We start from the raw sequence: 22,273 nt of genomic DNA, 5'->3' as shown, positions 1-22,273 counted from the left end.
CCAGGTATGGATGGGTGGGTGGGTGGGGGTGCGTGTATATAAAGAACCGCTCTGTCAATGCTCTGCTTGACTTTGTAATTTATTAAACTTTTCTTGAAGGGGCATTATGATTGATCCTAGCCAGCATAAATTGTATTATTATTTTTGCTCTCTACCTCATAACACTAGTTTGTTTGCCCTGCTGTACATGATTTTGTTCAATGGAGAGGTGGTTAATCTTCCTTTTGGTTTTACTAGCTTTTATAATTAATCGAATAGTTAATCAATCCGTGACATATTAATTCAAACCTTGATTTGCATTTAAAATGGCAAACTTCTAAAGAAGTTGATGTCTGGTGGAAAAGCCTCGTCCAGTGTTATGACATCAAGTGAAGGAGAATTTGAAGTTCCCCAACAATGGAAGACTGAATTGATGGGATCAGATGATTTGGAAGACCAATTAGTGTATAAAACCTTTCTTAATATATGCTTATCAGGACAAACCCTTCAGGTCAGAAGGATTTACAGAAGGATTTATTTATTCAAGACGGGTTAATGAGTGGTCTGCCTTGTGTAGAACTGCTGAGCCCTTTTTATTCTACCTATGAAATAAACGCTTTTTGAATGTTATTCTGCTGTTTTCCCTTATTTTGTTGTTGCACCAAATATCGGGTCACTTCCCATCCTCATAGTTGGCGCAGAGTGTGATCACTAGCAATAAGTGTTTATTAGGTGTTCCAAGTTACTTGGTTGCTGGGTGTTCCCACCTTTGGTAAAGGATTTATAGTAGAGCTGTGAAACATCTCATTAAAGTGGGCAGGGTGACGGAGTGGGCACAGGTGCAACCAGCCAAACGTTCCCTACAGGTCGATCAGATATAAGCTGTTCTAGAAAGGGAGACAGGAAAAAAGACTGCAGTACCATGCATGAGCTGCAGGGGCATACAGTGTAGAAGTGTAGAATGCATGCCGTGAATTGATCTAAATGCTATAACTTGAGGATCTGTTTACTTTGGCTATGAATTTACTTTTTGATACTTCTGTACAAATAACACAATTTACGGGTTATTGTTAAGACATTATTTGCAGATTAACACAATCGATCTGTGCGTTATGACCTCCCTGTTACATCTGTCCCTGTAGTCAGGGTTGGACCAAGTCTCAGACCTTCATGAAGTTATTGCAGCCCTGTGTTGCATAGGAGCTTAATCCTTCTCTTCCAGGTTTTGTTTCACTCTGGGAACAATGAGCTGACTGGCCCCAGTTAAACTTAAAGGTCGAAAGAAGGGTTCACATAGTGAACGCTAATATACAGTGTTATACTTGGACCCTAAACTGTTTAGTGATTTGTAGGTGAGCCATACCTGGGAGCAGCGGTGGTAGAGGGGGGCTAGAGGTGCCTAAGCTCCGCCTGAAAAAGGCTGCGCCCCCTCAAAGCCCCCCCTCCCTGTAGTGACACGGGAGGCTTCTTATTTCACATTGAAGGAGCTTTATTTTGTTCTGGGCGAACAGTGTGAAGCATGACTTAAAAAAATCCAGACAGGGGCACTAGTGACGGGTCGTTTGCGACCAAATCAGTTCGAATGAACAAATCTTTAACGAGCAAACCGACCTGATTCTTCTCTCGTTCGTTCTCAGACTCGACTCCTCCCAGACCCACTAATTGCTGACTCGCTGACTCGCTGTTCGTTAACAGACTTTGAGTGGGGAAGAAGGAAGAGACTTAGTGAGCGCGAGTGCGATGATACGATTAAATATCAGTGAAATGGTAATTGCATGCTGTCTTTGTATTTTCTGTGTCATGCCAGATTACTAAGATATTTGATTGTCTCGTCATCAATCTGTCTGACTGATTCAGCTGAGAACCGTGCATTCCATGATTCGATTCACCGCTACCGAAAACGCGGCTGAACGAACGAAAGAACGATTCTGAACGATTCTTCTTGGCGAACTCACAGACGCGAACTGAATCAAGTTAAATAATCATGAAATCCATCGGCACATCACTAACTGAACTTGTTCTGTGCTTGTCTATAGGTGAACTCAACCGTAACAAGAGGGGTGCTGCCACCAAGTGGACCAACTGTTTAACGTTTTACTTACACTTCGCACGTTATCACATCCCTCCCTCCTTAAGCAGATTCAAGAAGATATTTTATTTATTTTTATTAGGTGTCAATATTTAGACCACCTTATTAATGAGTCTCTTTTTCTTAGTTTAACTGGAAGATAACTGGGCAACTTAGTTTCTCTTTTTGGAAGTCACTTAATGGGAGTTTCGTTTGCCAAAGCTCTTTTATCTTTATCTGAACTTCCTACAGCTTCTGTAGTTGCTGGCTCTTCCAACTGGTCACCACTGAGCATAACCTCAGCCTACAGCAGGCATGTGCAAAGTCCGGCCCGCCGTTCAATCTCGGCACGGGGTTATATTTTATATGGCCCACTTACGAAAATGTATTATTAATGGCCCGCCAGCCCGCCACCGTCGCAATTTCTCGTTTCACCACATGGTGGCAGCACCATTCTGGCGCTAGCCAAATTCCGCGACTCCCATGAATCGGACCCCTCCCTCCCACAGGTAGGCTAATATTCCGACATCATGGCTGCTGTAGATATACAGTATATACTACTTAGTGAGCAAGCAATATTTTTACAGATTACAAATAAATCAAATCCACTATAAAATGTAATTTGCGCTACAGTTGTTAAGTGCAAATAATAGCATATCATTTAAATCAACTCATGCCGGTCACTCATTTATGCATTGCACGGTTTTGCTGTGCGTGCAATACAGGGTAAAGTTGTGTTGTTTGTTTTTGAGCTGGTTTGCTAAAGAGGCTAGCCAACAATAACACTGATTTGGAATTTACGACTTGCAAATGCACGTACCATCCAATTGGATTACAGCACTATCTTACATTTTTTGAAAAACCTTTAAAGTCGAAATCCTTTAAATCCTAATTGACTGATCAATACCAAACCTGGGTTGAAGCTTCAACCTTCTGGGCTTAAAGGAGAACTTCAGGGTTCTTAAACCTGGACTTTATTTTCCCACCATGTTGTGTCTACGGGACTAATACAAGCCAATCTTTTTTATTGGTCACAAACTAGCGAGAACGCTGCAGCCGTAATTAATGGATATCTTTGGGGCAATGGCCTAACGCCATCGTACTTCCTCCTAAAGTAGCCTACTTGTTTTCGCCCCTGACTGGCTGACCAATGGTTGAAGGAGATTGTCTTAGGGGAATGTCCCGCATCAACGTTTCAGTGCGAGACTTCTCCTTGAGCAAGACTTGTTCAGACCTAATGACATGATGCAAACAGATCATATCCACCGAAATGTATCAAGTAATAATACATTTGATTGGTCTACAAAAAGTTTGTTAAGATGTCCTTTTGTTGTTGCTACTAAGTTTCATTCTCCCTCTAGGAGCGATTGAGTATGATAATGTTATCTGCGCTATAAATCCACCCTAACTTCAAACCTTCGCAATTTTAACCAATTTTGTGCACATCTTGGTCTTTCAATGTAAATTGTATATTACCATATATAACCAGGTGCCTTATCCGGTTTAAACTGTAACCTTTTAGGTACTTTTATGTAACCTTACAGTAGCACTCTTCCAGTAATAGCCCCAACCCGGTATGGTCTGTACACTTTATGGTACTTGTATGTAACCTTACAGTAGAGGGTGGATCACTCTCATCCACAAGGTGAATGAGCTGATGTTAAGCTGCATGACTTTACAGAAGTAATTTCTAATGTTCCTAATTAACATATTTTAACCAGATTGCTAAAAATAGTATATTATTAAGAACAGTATTTTATTTTGTTGGACTCTCTTATCATTTTCAGCATGATTCACAGACACTCAAGATATAATCTTCTAGATGTTTCGTGGTGTTGGTCATGCTTGGTCGAGTAATTTTATTTGCTTGTATTTCGCTATGGAGGTTTTGATAAATGTCGAGAAATAAAGGAGACAGCAGCTTTCTTCCTGGCTCACACCCATTCTTCTGTAGAGGCCCATTCCACCCTTTTGGTCAGAACCTGAGGTGGTGACCTTGGCCTGCAGGTGGTTATGTTGCCCCACGCCCTCTAGGGGGCGACACTGGGCTCCTCCGACACCCAGACACAGGGTGGTTGATCACTGCAGTTCATTGTCTGGTACAGACGGATGATGTTACCAGCAGAGCAGGTGTTCAATATCCACATCACACAATTGTGTCATTTGCATAATGTGATCTGACCCACTTTATACTCTTTTTACATGCATTCTCTCCAGGACAGAAATGACCTATCTTCATTCTTTGCTGAACATGGTATCCCCAGAGTTATTCTTTTAACTTGAATTCCTTTTAATTTGGTAGAAACAATCTAAACGTATCAACCTCAATGGCCACCAATTAAATTAACAGCACAGTTTCTGGTAAGAAAGAGAAATACAGATTCTGGTCTAGGCCCGGAATGCGGTTTCCATTTCTGGGACCTGTTTGCTGCCATCCCTGAGCTGCGACTTGGGTGTTAGGTCACACCAGCCCACCTTTGACCTGTCATCCCTGCACCCCTCAGGGTCCTGAGAGGTGGAGGCGCAGTAATCTTAAGGGGTGGGTCCTGAGTGGCCGACCTCACGGTTTGTCTTCACAGATGAAGGTGACAGTGCCGTTGAGCAGGTCGTCCATGTTGACGGCCACCATGTCTGCTGACAGCTCTGCCACGGCCCCGCCTCCCAGGGCCACGAACACCTGCTGAGAGCCGGCCAGCTGCGATGGGTCCAGGGAGAGAACCGACTCCGCTCCGTCCAGAAGAGGCTCTGTCGGGATCTCCTGCTGGAGGGAGAGGAAGACAACGTTTTGGAACGAGTGATGACACGTGGCAAAACTCCAGCCCTCGTCGCAGTTTGCCCTTCAGTCTAACGGTCGGGTACATCCGTATCTGAATGTCCAGATCAACTCTGTCCAGATGACCAAACGGCTACTACAAGGGGCTTCAAAGGGGTCTTAAAGAAATTGATGCATCATTTGTCCACAGTTGTATCTGATAACAGAACATTACATAATAATGCGTAACACTGACACAATGACACAATCATGTTTGGCACCAAACAAGAGCCAAGAACTCCCTCCTTCCTATTACACCATTCAAACTATCCTTGCATGCAGACAATCTTCTCTAGCGCAAGGAAAGCATGCAGAAAATGTTCCAAAAATACAGAAAGACACAATATTTTAGGATGTTTAGTGTAGTGTTACAAGACAAACAGATCTATATTCAAAATATAAGTATTATCTTTCCATAGAGCCCACAATGGTTAATCTGGCTAGTGTAGTCGTGGAGCCATTATGATTGTTGGTCTTGTCGTTTACAGAGAGAACAGCGATGGTCAGAGGGCACATAATGAGGGATCAGGGTGAAAGTGGCCCTGGAGAACGTTAGTGGTAGCCTGGCTCCGCCCGCCTAAGTACTTCCGCTCAATTTGAATTTCCCTTCAGTACTAGGTCTGGACCTGCTGAATGTAATTTGGTTTTCTGGTGCCGCCACAGCGGCCACCAATCAGCGAACAGAGGGCGTGTCTGAGAAAAATGACGATAAAGTCGTACGCCAGTTTGAGTTGTTGTTGTAGGTCGGTAGTTGATTAACAAAGTGCAATTTTTCCCTGATAAATTAAATTCGACAAACAAAACCTGCAGCTGTCGTTGACAGACATTTTCGTGCAGACGCGCAAGTTGTTTGGTTTGTGTACAACCTGCGCGTGATTCCCGGCGCATGACATACGTCACAACCAAACGTTAGCGATTGGTTATGGCAGATCCAGAGTGGCACTGGGCAGATCCAATAATTTTAAACTTCAACAGACACCCGCCTTCAAGTGATTTAACGTTTGTCAATTGATTAGGTCCAGACTCTCTGTACAAATGAAATGAAATGAAGTGAAGTACGAGAGTCTGGTAGAACCAGGCTACGTTAGTGGCAGGAGGCCATCCTAACCGGATCACAGGCTGGACATCAAACTAGTGGCAACATGTTTGCAAACAACCAAACACAGAATACACAGAACAGCCTCTGTGGGAGCCAGGAGCCGATCCAACCCCGTAAAGAGATTTCTCACCGTGCTGTCCGAGATAAAGGCCTCCTCCTCTTCCTCTGCTACCTCCTCCTCTCCTCCTCCTCCAACGGTGGCCCCTCGGCCTGCCTGCTCCACCAGCGCCTCCACGTGGCAGGCCAGGTAGTGGTCCTGCAGCTGTTGCTGGCTGGGGCAGAGCAGCGGGCACAGGGAGCAGCTGAAGGCCGTGCCCCCGGGGCTGAAGTGCTGGCTGGTGCAGTGCTCCTGGAGCCCCTCCTCGCCCCCAAGCAGGGCGGGGCAGTAGGGACAGCGCACCGCCGCCGCCCCCTCAGAGTCTGCTGACAGGGAGGTGGGGAGGGATGAGCATTGGTACACGGGGATGGGAAGGCCCGCAGCGCACACAGATCCCCTCAGGTTACAACCCCATTCTTGATCGTCGGCTCGGCCACGGCCTGTTTCTCATCGACTGAGGACCAGTGTTGGGCGTAACGCGTTGCAAAAGTAACGCGTTACGTAATATATTACATTTAGGCAGTAACGGAGTAATATAACGCGTTACTAACTATATTTCGGTAATATTATTACAGTTACTGAGTCCGGTAACGCGTTACAATCATGGACATAATAAAGGATGGACCACGGACTGGAAAGTGGCCGCCCATTCATTCATATACAAACTGCTCAGTGGCGCAGGGTAACATACAGGAGCGATTTGCTTCCGCGTTATGGGGCCAAGACACGTGGCCTAGTCCGTGACATACCGGATGCAGAAATATAGGACGCATGCGTGCCCATTAGGGATGGGCAAAATGATTATTTTCCGGGAACTAGTTCTTTCAGTTCAGTTCACTATAACGATTCGTTTATTTGATTCGGTCGTTTTGATTCGTTCGTTTCGTCTGATTACATCTTAAAAAAAATATATTTTATTTTATTCATGGTTTTACATTTATAATTTTATTTTACTTTACATTTAATTCTTCATTGTTCAGGCATTACAGAACTTGCATGGTCATAAATAAAAAATACGAACTGCAGTTTAATTTCTTTGTTTGTTCTTAAATTCACGTATAATGGAGCAAAGACTCCTGGGATTGGGAAATGCGTTTATCCAATAAACAGATGGAGGTCAAGTCTATTTTCGAAAAAATTTAGGGGGATATATGAGTGGCCCCACGTCGAATGGTATGACCCAAGATACGTCAGAGAGAGAAAGCGCGCATATTCGACGGTACCGCCTTGTCATTGGTTTACCCAGGTGCCATTCCAACACCATTGCTACCTCTCATTGGCTGAATCTTTGAGAACGTGTAGACTCAATCAATATAAGTCGCGGGGAGACGGAGCTCTGTTCGTTTGTATATTTTATTTACGTGACCATATGTTTGGTTTATGTTAAAAAAAAGAATCAAAGAACCAGTTCTTCTTGTTTTGGGGAACCAGTTCTTGTCGTTCACGTTCGGGATTCGTTCGTTGTAACGAATCAGTCGCAACCGACATATCCCTAGTGCCCATCCCCCCACTCCGGTCCAACAACAATATAAAATGATACCGTAATGCACCTGTTCTTTGTCTTTGGATCTTTTGAATAAATGGATCAATACATGATGAATCACAATGATCGCAAGCAGAGGACCGTGAGAGTTATTGAGCAGCAGATGAACCAGTCCAAAAATCGGACACGTTAACGGAGGACTGAACTAGGCCCTCTCGGATGCCATTTGTTTCACTACGACTCCTTTCAGCAGCACACCCCTCTTCCCCAGCGAGATAACGGCTAATAAAACGCTTGAGGTGGCGTTTTGAGGACATGGCATTTAAGGTAATTATGAGCCTTTGATTGATATCCAGACATTTTTTGCGGAGACACATTCCTGTTCCCCACTTGTATTGGAGTGAACGGAGATATCTACTTCTGGGTCCCATGATTTGAGGGACCCGTCCACAGCCCGCTTAAACAGCTGCAATACCAGGCTTGACCGCTGAGCACTGGTGGATTGCGGAAGTATGCAGTGTTCCTGGGGGCTTGGTTACAATCCGAGCCACACAAACTCCAGCCCTTGTTTGGCTGTATATTTTGTCTATTAAGACTTTGTTGCTTGGTCCTAACCAAAACATTAATAGGCTCTAAGCATAAGTTCCTTGTAAAGTCTCTGTGGGACTGAAATGTTGAATGTGTTTCATTATTTATGCTGTTCTCATGCTCTTTTTTTATTACTGCTATTTACTGCTATTTCAGGGCAGGATATATGCTCAGGTTCTAAAATACTTACAAAACATGCCCTGTCTGGTGGCTGTTAGACGTCATTCTTGAAGTGCACTTTTATTTTATTATTGAAATAGTATAAACTATTAACATGTTTGATTTCATGGGAATGCAACTTTTTTGTTAAATGTTTGTGTGGCTGCACTTTGTAACTCAGGAGCTAATAAATGAGGCATAGAAAAAGAGTTTGTGTCTTGTCGTGTAAAGGTTTTGGTTGTTTAATTATTCTATATCATAACATTATTGTAATTCAGCTATTCATGGTACACACTACATGCAGATGCAATATAGACCTCATTAGACTTTAATTTTTGCCCCCCCCATCTGCCTTGTCCTGAATGTTGATTTTGGTGAAAGTAATAAGTAACTTATTACTTATTACTCTACACAGAAGGTAATATTGTAAAGAAACGTATTACTTTCAAATGTAAGTAACTAGTAATATGAAATATATTACATTTTGGAAGTAACTTGCCCAACACTGCTGAGGACGACTGTGGAAACGTGAGCTGGAGAGAGCACAGTGGGTTGTGTTGGACTAGATAACACAGCGTAGCTTGTGTTATCTAAAACAGCGGTCTCTAACCTTTTATACTTTCAAATAAAAAAGAGACTTTCAAGACTTTTCCTAGAATGAGACACAATGAGAAACAGACAGGATCAGGTGAAGTAAAGTAACAATTTTTTCCTCTGTAGGGATCCTTTCCATAATGTTGTCAGGGCCAATTTTAAGTCAAAGGGAAGAAATTTGGTTTCATTCTCGTAACACAGTCATTTGTTCTTGGCTAGGTAACGATCTCAGAGGCTAGCTCTTGTAGGGTTAGGACCATAGACCAAACCTTGATCAAAACACTCACATTAAACCACTGTTTGTCTCTTCACCAAACTATTTTTCCTTAAAGGAGAAACATATCCCAGAGAGATAACGAGCTGGGATTTTCGTTTGGGAGCCAAAAAGCACGTGTAGACGCATTCTTAAGTTGGCTGTTTTTAGCCGATCCTACCAAAACGCTATAAACTTGGAACGATGGGGGCATGTGTTAAGGTAAAAACAAAATCGCTATTTTAAACCACTTAAAAGGCTAGAAGTAGCCCGACACATTCTTAGGTAGATTGGCGAACACAGAGCTTGTGACATCCGTGAATTTTATAATCTTATCTTCTATGCTTGTCATTTCTATTTGTACGGAGCAGCTGGAACGAAAAAATGTCCCCCCGGGGATCAATAACGTTTTCTGATTCTGATTCAACACGCAAGCTCTGTGTTCGCCAATCGACTTATCGAGTCTTAAAGACAAGATGGCGTCGACAGATAAAACTACTGATGGTATTGCATGTATAAAATGTCATTTTTAATAAACAATCTGTACACTTACAAAGTTATCAATGCCTCGTTTTATATTTTAAGACCCTTATACTACCAAAATAGTGTCGGGCTACTTCTAGCCTTTAAAGTGGTTTAAAATAGTGATTTAGTTTTTACCATAACACATGCCCCCATCGTTCCAAGTTTATAGCGTTTTGGTAAAATCGGCTAAAAACAGCCAACTTAAAGGACAATTCCGGTATTTTGAACATTGAGCCCCCTTTCTGGTTTGTCTAGGATGAAATAGAGTGGTCAACACCAAAATTTAGAATATTGGTCCTCTCTCCAGCATTATTCTAATTTCGAATCGCCCAGGCCTGCTTCACAATGGCTGGCTTTCGGCATTCACAAACACAGTGGTGTTCGTTGATGCTCCTCATCAAGATTCGTAGCGAAATACAGTTCCTGTCGGGTTTTATTTGGCATTTTGTAAATCGGCATTATGTAAATGAAACGGAAACCGGACCGGAAACGGAAATGGAAAGGGGGAGCGGTTGTAGTCTTTTTACTCGGTTCCAGCCCTACTGTTGATATGGAGAACCGAGTAAAAACACTACAACCACTCCCCCCTTTCCGTTTCCGGTCTCCGTTTCATTTACAAAATGCCGATTTACAAAATGCCAAATAAAACATGACAGAAACTGTACTTCGCTGCGATACTTGATGAGGAACATCAACGAACACCACTAATCAAACCAAACCAAAGAGATGATCATTGACTTCCGGAAGTCTTCCCAGCATAATCACCATCTCCCACTCTACATCAACGGTGAAGAGGTTGAGCGTGTCACCTCTCTAAAGTTTCTGGGTCTGACACTGACGGAGGGGTTGTCCTGGGTCAAAAACACAGCTTCCGTTTTGGGGAAGGCCCAGCAACGCCTCTTTTACCTCCGGAAGTTGAGGAAAGAACACCTTCCTCAGAGGCTGCTGTTTAACTTCTACCGCTGCGCTATAGAGAGTGTGCTTACATGCTTACATGCTTACTGCCTGAATGTATGGTCCTACAGCTGTACAAAGGCGGAGCAGGCAGCCATCCAGAGGCTGATTAAAACAGCGGGAAGGATCATTGGAGTAGAGCTGCCCGACATCTTGTCCATCTCCTCCTCCCGTTGCCTGCAGCGCTCTAAACGCATCCTCACAGACCCTTCTCATCCTGCCCATCATCTGTTCCTGTTACTCCCGTCAGGGAAAAGGTTCAGATCAAAAAAGGCTTGCACCTCTAGGATGGCAAAGAGCTTCTATCCCTGTGCAATAAGGCTCCTCAACAGCTTGACCACCCCACTCCCCACCCCCCTTCATCTCCCCCCGCCCCCGGCCCAGCCCTCCCTGCCCCCCATGGACTGCACTCTAAGACTTGATGCACCATAATATGGAGATATATTGCTTTTATTATTTTTATTATTATTTTATGTATATTTATGAATTTATTTATGAATCTATTTATTAATTGTTATTGTTATTTATTATTATTTAGCTGTGTAAGTCTGGTTGCCTCTACTGTCTCGTTGTCTTTATGGCAATGACAAATAAAGTACTTTGAACTTTGACCCACTCGATGAGCTTCACATTTCTTAAAACAAACGTTTAGGGGTGCTCATGAATGCCCATAGCCAGCCATTGTGAAGCAGGCAGGGGCAATTCGAAATTAGCCAAATGCTCGAGACAGGACCAATATTAAAAATTTCGGTGTTAACAACTCTATTTCATCCTAGACAAACCAGAAGGGGGCTCAATGTTCAAAATACCGGAATTGTCCTTTAAGCATGCGTCCACATGCGCTTTTTTGCTCCTTAACGAACATCCCAACTCGTTATCATATTAAACATATCCCAGATCCATTCTACACCGGATTTCTCCTTTAAGACTAATGCAAGGATGCAAGTCCTGCAATGGGTTGTTTCTCTTGCTGCTTAAAGGATGACGAGCTCAGTAGAAGGCAAATCTACCACATCTAAACTTTTGTGTTAGAACCAGTGTAATTTAAATGAATAAATGTAGATGGTTTGAATTTGACCAACTGGTCTGGTGCGGGGGCGTGTCTGATGAGAGGGCATGTCTGTACTACGGGCTGTGTGTGAAGAGGGGGCGTGTCTGATGCGGGGGGCGTGTCTGATGCGGGGTGTGTCTGATGAGGGGGCGTGTCTGATGCGGGGGGCGTGTCTGATGAGGGGCGTGTCTTTCCGGGGTGTGTCTGTACGGTGCGTCTGATGAGGGGGCGTTTCTGATGAGGGGGTGTGTCAGATGAGGGGTCGTGTCTGATGGGGGGCGTGTCTGTACGGCAGTGAACCCCAATTAGCGGCCCGCGGGCCAGATCCGGCCCGCAAGAGCAAAATGTCCGGCCCGCGCAGACCCACATGTCACATGTCATCTCCAAAAAAAAAAAAAAAAAATTTTTTTTTTTATTTTTTTTTTTATTTGCGCGGTCTGCTATATTTTCCCCTCAGCCCACACCATCCACTTGACCGTTGACGTTACTGCGTGCTGACGTAATAACGTGCTTCGTGCGTCACTTTCCCGCTATCCAAAAATCAACGGATTGAAAATTGATGAAAGAAACATGTCATTTGCCATGAAAAGGAAGGTCAACCAGGAGAACCGCCAGTTTAAAACTGAATGGACCGATGAGTATTGCTTTTCTTTACCGGACCATGCCAACGCAAAGCCGACATGCTTAATATGCAAGCAGAGGGTGGCTGTCATTAAATCGGACAACCTGACACAAACTGTTTGCATGCTGCCAGCTTTAATGGAAGTTTCCCAGAAAAATCTGAGCAACGCAAACCAAAGATTGCAAGCATGTTGACATCATACAAGCGGTCAGTTTTAACCATATGCAAAACGGCATCGGCACAAGAGAGCGCAACAGCTGCTTCATTGCATGTTTTCTGGATGCTTGATAAAGCTAAGAAGCCCTTTGCTGATGCAGAGTTCATTAAACAATGTGCAATTCACATGGCTGGTGAAATCTTAAATCAAGAGGAAAAAATCTAAACAAAAGTTGTGGAGCTATGAAAGCAGGTGCCGAGGAAATGTCAGCTGAACACAAAGATCTGTTGCTGCACAACGATGTTCGCTGGCTGAGTAAAGGCCGTGTGTTGGAGAGGGTGTGCGACCTGCGTGATGAACGTGTGTCATTTTTATCCAGCCTGCAGAGCCCAAAAGCCCGCGAATTTCTGGCGGGCTGACGCCAAGGTGTTGGCAGATGTTAATTTTTTGTGACATCATGTCTCATCTGAATCACCTTAACCTGCAGCTACAAGGCAAGAACCACACTGTTGCTGACATGTACGAAGCGATTGAAGCCCTCCAGTCGAAGCTGGATGCTATTTAAACCTAATTGATCTAGCCCTCCTGCATTATCGCAAAAACAGTAATTATAATTAAAGCTAAATTTGCACATAAAAATGGCGAATTAGAAAAATGAAACGACATTTCGGCCCTTGGCATGGCATGTTTGACCAAATTTGGCCCTCTGGAAAAACTAATTGGGGAACCCTGCTGTACGGGGTGTGTCTGATGGGGGGCGTGTCTGTACGGGGTGTATCTGATGGGGGGGCGTGTCTGATGAGGGGGGGGTGTCTGGTGGGGGCCGTGTCTGATGAGGGGGGGTGTCTGACGAGGGGGCGTGTCTGATGAGGGGGCGTGTCTGATGCGGGGGCGTGTCTGATGCGGGGGCGTGTCTGTACGGGGTGCGTCTGAGGAGGGGGCGTGTCTCATGGGGGGCGTGTCTGATGGGGGTCGTGTCTGATGCGGGGGGTGTGTCTGATGGGGAGCTTGTCTGATGGAGGGCTTGTCTGATGGGGGCCGTGTCTGATGTAGTGGCGCAGCAGGGCTTACCAGCGTGCTCCAGCGCCTGGTGGCTGCTCAGGCTGCTGGCGTTGGGGAAGAACTTGAAGCAGATGTCGCACTGAACCAGGCACTTGAGGGACTTGCTGGTCTGGCTGGCGTACACCTCCGGGTGGTTGGTCCTGTTGTGGTACCACAGGCCCGACAGTTGCTGGAGAACCAAGAAGACGAACAGGAAGGTGTTGCTAAGTAACCGATCAGACCCAGGTTTTCCCGTGCTAGCCGCCATGTGATAAACTAAGATGGTCACTTTTGGTCACAAAAGTGACCATCTTAAAGTGGCCATCTGGAGGATGGCTGAGGTAGGGAACAGGAGCCAATGGCCCACTGATAAAAGCCTTTTCTAGTGTTATGAACATCAGAATGTTGGGATCTATGGTATTGCTGTCATGTTATCACCATAGGTGCCACCAAACGGACCCTATGAGAGCCAATTCAATGATGGTTACAGATGTATGATGGGTTATTTGATAAACCAATCTTAACTTCCACTGAACTACCTTGTGACATGACATCACATAATGTTGTTAACTTATATATTTTTGGAAATATATATAGAGAAAGAAAGATTTTCTTTTGCATTATCAATATTTTCCAAGAACATACTTTTTTACATTTAGGGGGATTCTGCTTTTATCCAAAGCGACTTACAACCCTTCATTCACACGTTCACACCGCCGGTGGTGTCAGCCATGCAATGCGACAGCGACCTCATCAGAGCAGTGAGGGTGAGGCGTCTCGCACAGGGACATCTCGACATTCTAGGAGGAGCCCGGGATCGAATTCACAACCTTCTGGTTACCAGCCACTCCCGCCCCAAACATTTGATCTGCATCAGTGCCGCTGTGGAGGTACGGTTGTTCCCTGCTGCCCTGAGTGCCTGGGAACCCTACCTGGTAGGACTTCTGGCAGAGGTCGCAGCTGTAGGGCTTCATCCCGGAGTGCATGGCCTTGTGTTTCTCCAGCAGGGCGGCGCTGTGGAACACCTTGTGGCAGACGGGGCACTTGTGGAAATCACGCGGGTGGCTGTCCTGGAGGTGCTTCCTGTGCTCCTCCACTGACGAGAAGCTCAGACGGCACTTCTGGCAGTCGTGGGGCTCCAGGATGTCTGGTGAGGCCATGACACGCAGCTCTGAACTTTGTCCAAAACACTCACATTAAACCACTGTGTCCCTTCACTAAACAGTTTCTCCCTTAAGAAAAGCCTTCCAGTTGATGACATATCTAAATGTTTTGAGTGCTCTGTTGATTGCTACACTTTCCTCTGGGGCTGCCGCAGTGAGTGAATCGTGCGAGGGTGCATGCCTGCCAAATGTGTGTGTGTGTGCGATCTGCAGTGTGTGTACGTGCTGCGATGCGTGAGCGAGGTGTGTGTCTGTGTGTGGACTCACTGTGGTAGGTCTGGAGGTGGACCCAGTGGTGTGTCTGTGGGGGTGTGTGTGTGTGTGTGTGTGTACTCACTGTGGCGGGTCTAAAGGTGGAACCAGAGGTGTGTCTGTGAAGTGTGTGTGTTTGTACTCACTGTGGTAGGTCTGGAGGTGGACGGTAAGCCCGCTCGCCTGGCTGTAACCTTTGCCACACTCGCGACACACATAGGGCCGGTCACCCGTGTGTGTGCGCACATGACGGGTCAGCTCGATGGACTGGGCGAACAGGGCCTCGCAGTACTGGCAAGCATACATCTTGCCTGGAAAACACACACACACGCACACACACACATACAAATGAATACGGACATCCTTCAACATACTATGTGTGACAATAGGATACTTTTAGTGAGGATTTTGTGAAAATGAAAGTATGTATGCGTGTGTGTGTGTGGGGGGGGGGGAGGCCAGGTATGAGGCCCTGCTTAAGCTCTTGGAGTTGTGCGTGTGCATGGTCTTGTGTGTGTGCATGTTCGTATGTGCGCGTGCGTGTGCGTGTTTATGCAAGTGTGTGTATTAGGGCTGAACGATCTATCGTTTTAGACAAAAAATCGCGATCTCAAGCATTACGATTTTGGGATCGTCAAAGCTGTGGTTGTTGTTTTTTTTTTTTTTTTTTACAAAAGTGCAATTATTTTGATGCTGATGAGCCATTGAAGCAAGTTTACTTAAGAAAGAGGGCTCCCTTTTTATTTGACTTTTTTGGTTGTTGTTTCTTAGGTACTTGAATTAACAGTCTTGCATTTGAAATCTGTTGCCAGCAGTTTTCATTATTGCATTACCTTAATGGAATTCATTGGTTATATTAATTTATACTGAAACTTGATTTAAAGAAAATAAATCGTGGTTGAAATCGAAACCGCAATCTCTACCAGAAAAATCGCAATTTCAATTTTTTCTTAAAATCGTTCAGCCCTAGTGTGTATGCATCTGTGCATATGCGCTTGTGCATGCCTGCGTGTGTGTGGTACCCTCGGAGTGCTTCTTCTTGGTGTGGTAGGCCAGGGCGGCGGCCACGCTGAAGCTCATGTCGCAGTGCCTGCAGTGATAGGGCTTCTCGCCCGTGTGCAGCCGCATGTGGTTCTTCAGGGACGAGTTGGCAGCAAACTTGGTCCCACACTCGTCACACGCAAAAGGCTTCTCTTCAAAGTGCTCCGTGCGCTTGTGGTAGATCATGCCTGGAGGGGGGGTGAAACTGTGAACAGTGGAACAGCGCAAGAAGGTATTGGGTGCTGAGAAGTCACAACACAAGAGTTATTCATCCCAGACAGGACATCTAAATATATATATATATATATATATATATATATATATATATATATATATATATATCTTTAACAGAATTAAACAGTGTTAAACAGAGTTAAACAGTGTTAAACAGTTTTAACCAGAGTTAAACAGTGTTAAACGGAGGTAAACAGACTCAAACAGAGTTAAACAGAGGTAAACAAAGGTGAACAGAGGGGAACTGAATCAAACAGAGGTAAACAGAGTCAAACAGAGGTGAACTGAATCAAACAGAGTTAAACAGAGTTAAACAGAGGTAAACCGAATCAAACAGAGTTAAACAGAGTTAAACAGAGGTAAACCGAATCAAACAGAGTTAAACAGAGGTAAACTGAATCAAACAGTTAAACAGAGTTAAACAGAGGTGGACTGAAACAAATAGAGTTAAACAGAGTTAAACAGAGGTGAACTGAATCAAACAGAGTTAAACAGTGTCCTACCAGAGGGGTGGGCGAAGGTGCGGCCGCACAGGTCACAGGCCACCTTCTTCTTGGCCTGCGGGGCGTTGGGGTGGGCTTCTCCGCGGTGGCGCTGCAGGGCCCGCACGGTGGGCAGCCGCTGGGGGCACTGGGGGCACTGGTGCTTGGGCTCCTGCGACAGGGCGCAGCACTTGAGGTGAGCCCGGAGCCGGCACTTGAAGGCAAACCCCTTCTTGCACCAGCGGCAGGAGTAGGGCTGTGGCGGGGCGGGGCCATCAGGGTCCGGCCCTGAGGCGGCGGCCTCACACTTCACCTCCTCCTTAACGCTACCGTCCTCGTCTTCCTCTTCTTCATAGTCTGCCTCTTTGTCTACCTCTTCGTTGGTGCTATCGCTTCCTGCCTCCTGGTCCTGGTCTTCAGTGGTGGACCCTGGAGGACGGAGACAAACCAGAGGCCCCTGGACTGTGATGACGAGGTGGACCAGGGGACTTTGAGGCTGAGGGGAACGTGTCCGAGGAGCGGCGCACGGCTCCACTTGCTAACGTAATTCAGAAGGAATAATTGTTTATGTTGTACACAGATTTCGACGAGATGTTCGCCGATAATGTGAACTGCTTTGCGATGTGAAGGCAACTAAAGTGATGTTCAGTGGATTCACATTAACACAAACATTTTTGAATTATATCGGCGACTGTGCAGTACCGCAGCCAAACTGTAAATAGGGTTTTTGATTTTGGACCAGAGTAAGGCTCCAATAAGGTGCTGAGCTATGTGAGGACGCCACATCTCTGCGGACACACACACACACACAGGTCCTCGCCGTCAAAAAGGATCCCTGCGCTACTCAGAGACGCTTTTTGTCTAAAACAGACAAAACGCGGTCTCCGAGTAGCACGTGGGTGACGTCCGATTGGTGCTCCAGGGGGAGCTGAGTAGCATGGGCCGATGAAGCCCTTTAAGAGGCTCACTTGGATTAAAGTCTGTTCATGTTTCTTGACTTTACTTGGATTGACACGGTGCATTCAGCTCAATGCCTCTAACTCCATGCTACATATTTAGTTGGATGGTACCATCTGGTCCTCAAAGACGAAGTTCCTTCTCACACCATAGGGCTTGGGTTAAACACAGCACACAATGTGGGTAGTGCATAGTACACTGAACACCTTAAAAAGAGGCTTCTGGGCTGAGCTAGGGGGGGATTTTGTAAGGACGGCAGTAAACTTGAGACGGACCTTGAGACGGTTCTACAGGGTCTGCTGTCGCAGGGAGATGGGGGTGCAGGTGGGTCGGCGCTCTGGGTCATGCGGGGTTGGTGTGTCTAAGGATGCGCTGCAGCTCTGGAAAATACATGCTGCACTGTCGTTATTTACTGTCTGCCACGCAGCCTAAAGTGGGCAGGCCGAAGAAGTCTTTGCCGACTCCTGTTTTATAATCGCTTCGGTTTTGTTTTGATCACTGAACATAGGTTCATTAGGTTCAAATTCCGATTACGGAAATAAAATAAAATACATCGCACCATCTTTAAATCGCGGAACAATCTCCCACAATGCTCCGGCAGCCATGCCCATTTCAATGCAGAGATTTGGGCCTACTCCTCGTCTCTACGACATGTCATTTGATTCTGACCACCTCGCTGAGTGCAGGTTCCTGAGGAAGCCCCCCGCGCACCGAGCTCTCTGAGGACGTACCTGAGGAAGCCCCCCACGCACCGAGCTCTCTGAGGACGTACCTGAGGAAGCCCCCCGCGCACCGAGCTCTCTGAGAACGTACCTGAGGAAGCCCCCCGCGCACCGAGCTCTCTGAGGAAGTACCTGAGGAAGCCCCCCGCGCACCGAGCTCTCTGAGAACGTACCTGAGGAAGCCCCCCGCGCACCGAGCTCTCTGAGAACGTACCTGAGGAAGCCCCCCGCCTACCAAGCTCTCTGAGGACGTACCTGCGGCGGGCTCCACCTCCTCCAGAAGGGCCAGCAGGCCGGCCCCCCATGGGGCCGGAGACTCCTCTTGAAGGGCGGCGAGCAGCGCCAGCGTCCCGGCCTCGCTCATCAGCCCCTCCCTCAGCCGGGCCACCAGCAGGGCGGCGGCGGTGGGCGTGGCCCCCCCCGAGCAGCACCCCAGCACCACCTGCAGAACAGAGGCGTCAGGCACCCTGTCAGCCTCCAGAACAGAGGCGCCAGGCACCCTGTCAGCCTCCAGAACAGAGGCCTCAGGCACCCTGTCAGCCTCCAGAACAGAGGCGCCAGGCACCCTGTCAGCCTCCAGGACAGAGGCGCCAGTGACCCTGTCAGCCTCCAGCAGGGCCTGAGGCTGCACGGACCGGTCCCAACGCGGTGGATGGGGTAGCGGACAGACAGGGTCAGTTTGATTGGATACTTCAGGAGGTCGGCGTCAACAGGGGATAGAGTTGAGCTTTGTAAAGTTCAAGCGAAGCGGGACATCAGAGCCGTCTGGAACCTTTCATGGAGGTGATGGATGCTTGTATGAAAATACATTATTCACTAGGTTGAGGGAATTATACAATGGACTGAAAGCATTGTGGTCAAACTCAACCGCAATGCAATCAAATAATTATAATAGAAAATGAATGCCTCAAAAGGTAGGTAAGGGAACTTATTTTAGAATAATAATTTTTTTCTTTGTATCCCGACAGTAAACACTAAGGAAATGCTCTGCCAAACATAATAATAATCTGGTAGTTACGTCTGCCGCAGGCTTGGAATTAACCGTCCAACACTTTCATTCAGTTGAAAGAAATGGTTGGACGTCTTACCTGCGCGTCAGGTTATCCCGAACGCCACCCCTACCAACATGTGAATGACCTAGTTAGACCGGCTGACTGCGTACAGTGTGGACATGCCCCTTCACCTCTCTCTCCTGATCCTCCAGGCAGCTGGCCGCCGCCCGGGGGAGGAGCTCTGCGAGGGAGGCCACACCCCCCAGCAGCTCCAGCAGCTCCCCGGAGCGCTCCAGCAGAGCGCCGGCCGTCCAGGGAGGAGGCACCACCTCTGACGACTCCTTCAGCTGACGGAGGAGCGGCCGGGGCACGCAGACGTCCCGGTCTGGTTCAATGGAGTAAGAGGGTTCATTGATTATCATTGAAAACCAAAAGAAATGATAACACAGCATCAGTCGTTCTATATTAAAGCCATATATATTCATTAATAAATAAACCTATGAATTCGATTTCCCCATGATCATTGTGATAATAATGCATCTGAATAATCATTGGGAATTTCAAACGAAATAGCTTGATATCACCCTTTCATGTCATATTAGCCAAACTGGTGAGTTGAAACCGTGGGCACAAATGATTTAGAACAAGGAAAAAGCAGTTGATGAGTACTGCCTAGCCCGTCATCCAGTGGGGCCATCATTTGAGCCTTCACGTGAGCTTGAGGAACCCACCGTTGGACCCCAGGACTTCCATACGAGGGATCTTAGGGCTTGGCGCTTCCACACTTCCCGGCCTCTTTGACCCAGCAAGCCTCCTATGGCCAGGAGACTCCTCTACTTCCTCTCTGCCCTCCAGCCTGGCTTTCACAGCCTCCTCCTGCACCTGGTCTCCAGCTGGAGATGCTCTGTGTGCTGCGGGTGGCATTCCCCTCTCGGCCTGGACCTGGACCTGGACCTCAGCCTGGGCCTGGGTCTGAGGCTCAGCCTGGATCTGGACCTGAGGTTCAGTCTGGACCTGAGGTTCAGCCTGGGCCTGGGTCTGAGGCTCAGCCTGGATCTGGACCTGAGGTTCAGTCTGGGTCTGAGGTTCAGCCTGGACCTCTTGCTGAGGCTCAGTCTGGGTCTGAGGTTCAGCCTGGTTCTGGGTCTGAGGCTCAGTCTGGGTCTGAGGTTCAGCCTGGTTCCGGGTCTGAGGTTCAGCCTGGTTCTGGTTCTGAGGTTCAGCCAGGTTCTGGTTCTGAGGTTCAGCCAGGTTCTGGTTCTGACGTTCAGCCTGGTTCTGGTTCTGAGGTTCAGTCTGGGTCTGAGGTTCAGCCTGGTTCTGGTTCTGAGGTTCAGCCAGGTTCTGGTTCTGAGGTTCAGTCTGGGTCTGAGGTTCAGCCTGGTTCTGGGTCTGAGCCTCTGTCTGGGTGGTGGTGACAGCAGCAGCAGCTGCAGCAGGCCTGGGCTGGGCCCCGACCAGCCTACTGAGGATGTTCTTGCAGCGCACGGCCACATCGTACATCTGCAAGCTGTCTGCCGAGGCGATGACGCGGCTGACGTTGTGCTTTCCAGTGGGCAGTTTGCCCGTGTAAGCCAGGTCAAGCAGGCAGGCGAATTCCTGCGACGACACCACCGCCGTGTCGATAGAGATGGTGTCAGAGCCTTCCAGCAGAGATCTGATCGGGCGCAAAGCATAGAGCACTCAACGCAATTCAAGTGGTCTAATAAAACACATCTTAAATCGGGTCGTAGTAAGCACATGCAATCAGGTGATCATTTGCTTTCAACAGTCAATATTACAACCGGGTCATGATCTGTGTGAGCGTGTTTCATATCACCATTCACAATACGAAGGGGGTTTAATACACCTCAATGAATGCAGAGCATTGATCGCATTACAAACAATCAACAGAGACGTGTGCTGGGGGGATGTACCTGAAGAGCATACTGGTGGCTCCCAGGACCAGCTTGTGCGCGGTGTGAGGCGTGTCGCCCACTAATATGGTACAGTCACAGAACTTGCCCTCCGTCCTCAGGGCCCACAGCTGCTGCATGAGCTGCCTGCTGTAATTCGTCAGGTCCATGCCTGTTGAAGAGACAACAATGTTTTATTCTACGGTTTTATGAACATAGATCCAGGTCAGCATTCATTGGGACTGGCTAGGCGCTTCATCGTCATTTCAATCATATCCTATTAACAGAACCTGCAACCCATGCCCCTCCAAGGTTTGAAAAGTAGTGCCGTAAATAATATAGAAAAAATGATGTCGAAATTTGATAGTCAAATTTCCCATGCATTGCTAAGATAGCAGTGTAGTGTTATGGTTCTCATCAGTAGCAAAGTTGAATTCATAGTGATGAGGCCTTATCCATTTGAGCACGGCTAGGAGGGCTGCTCATTTCATCCCAACCTCAACTGGTGTTGTTGGTGAGGTACAAAGGGAGCTTTATCATGGTCGGCTGGTTGATGACTAGTTTATTACTCTTGGGAGAAATGCGACGAGTAGATGGCAACCAGTACAGCTATTGCTCGTCGTATGCTGCAGTGAAACCCCTTTGGTTGAATGGTCTAGTGCAAACCAGTTTGTTTTAACTTGTCTAACCCCACTGTGGGGAAGGTTGCATTTTGAGTTAGCTTCTGTAGCTACCGGGGAGGAGGTCGGATACCGCTTGAATAATATTAACTACTTTAGGAGAATAAACGAACGTTTAACACATGACCGCGTCCATAAAATGTGTCCCCACTCCATTTTACCCATTTTACCTTGTAATTCAAACGCTCCGATTCTTTATTTAAACTTCATAGATGAACAGTCGTAGGATCCCAATAAAGCTTCGGTCTTTTGAAAATGGCGTCATCACAAAAAAAAATGCACGGGCGAGATGAGACGCGCATGCGTAAACGACAATGACCTACGGGTAGACGCTTTTTTAAATCGAGATTTTATGGACGTTCACACAAACCTT

At 46.8% G+C, this 22,273-nt stretch overlaps 1 protein-coding gene across 5 annotated transcripts; it reads right to left on the bottom strand.

Annotated features, from left to right (window-relative positions):
* Positions 1–103: 103 nt before the first annotated feature.
* zbtb40 (zinc finger and BTB domain containing 40) lies at positions 104–22,170 on the bottom strand. 5 transcript variants are annotated; one of them, XM_056603127.1, is made up of 12 exons: positions 22,071–22,170; positions 21,242–21,392; positions 20,057–20,982; positions 19,517–19,710; positions 18,589–18,775; positions 16,676–17,083; positions 15,920–16,126; positions 15,044–15,208; positions 14,415–14,629; positions 13,513–13,672; positions 6,089–6,381; positions 104–4,808 (listed from the first exon to the last, which is right to left on the bottom strand). In XM_056603127.1, exons 2-12 carry the CDS (start codon positions 21,388–21,390, stop codon positions 4,608–4,610), a joined length of 3,105 nt encoding a protein of 1,034 aa, XP_056459102.1. In that variant the 5' UTR covers positions 21,391–21,392; positions 22,071–22,170; the 3' UTR covers positions 104–4,607. The 5 variants fall into 5 exon arrangements, with proteins under 5 accessions (XP_056459102.1, XP_056459164.1, XP_056458872.1 ...); XM_056603189.1 differs by lacking the exon at positions 22,071–22,170 and adding an exon at positions 21,718–22,061; XM_056602897.1 differs by lacking the exon at positions 22,071–22,170 and adding an exon at positions 22,014–22,056.
* Positions 22,171–22,273: the final 103 nt, after the last annotated feature.

The sequence above is a fragment of the Gadus chalcogrammus genome, chromosome 1 (assembly GCF_026213295.1).
Source record: "Gadus chalcogrammus isolate NIFS_2021 chromosome 1, NIFS_Gcha_1.0, whole genome shotgun sequence".
Classification (NCBI taxonomy): Eukaryota; Metazoa; Chordata; class Actinopteri; order Gadiformes; family Gadidae; genus Gadus; species Gadus chalcogrammus.
This window is presented reverse-complemented; position numbering and strand designations above follow the sequence as displayed.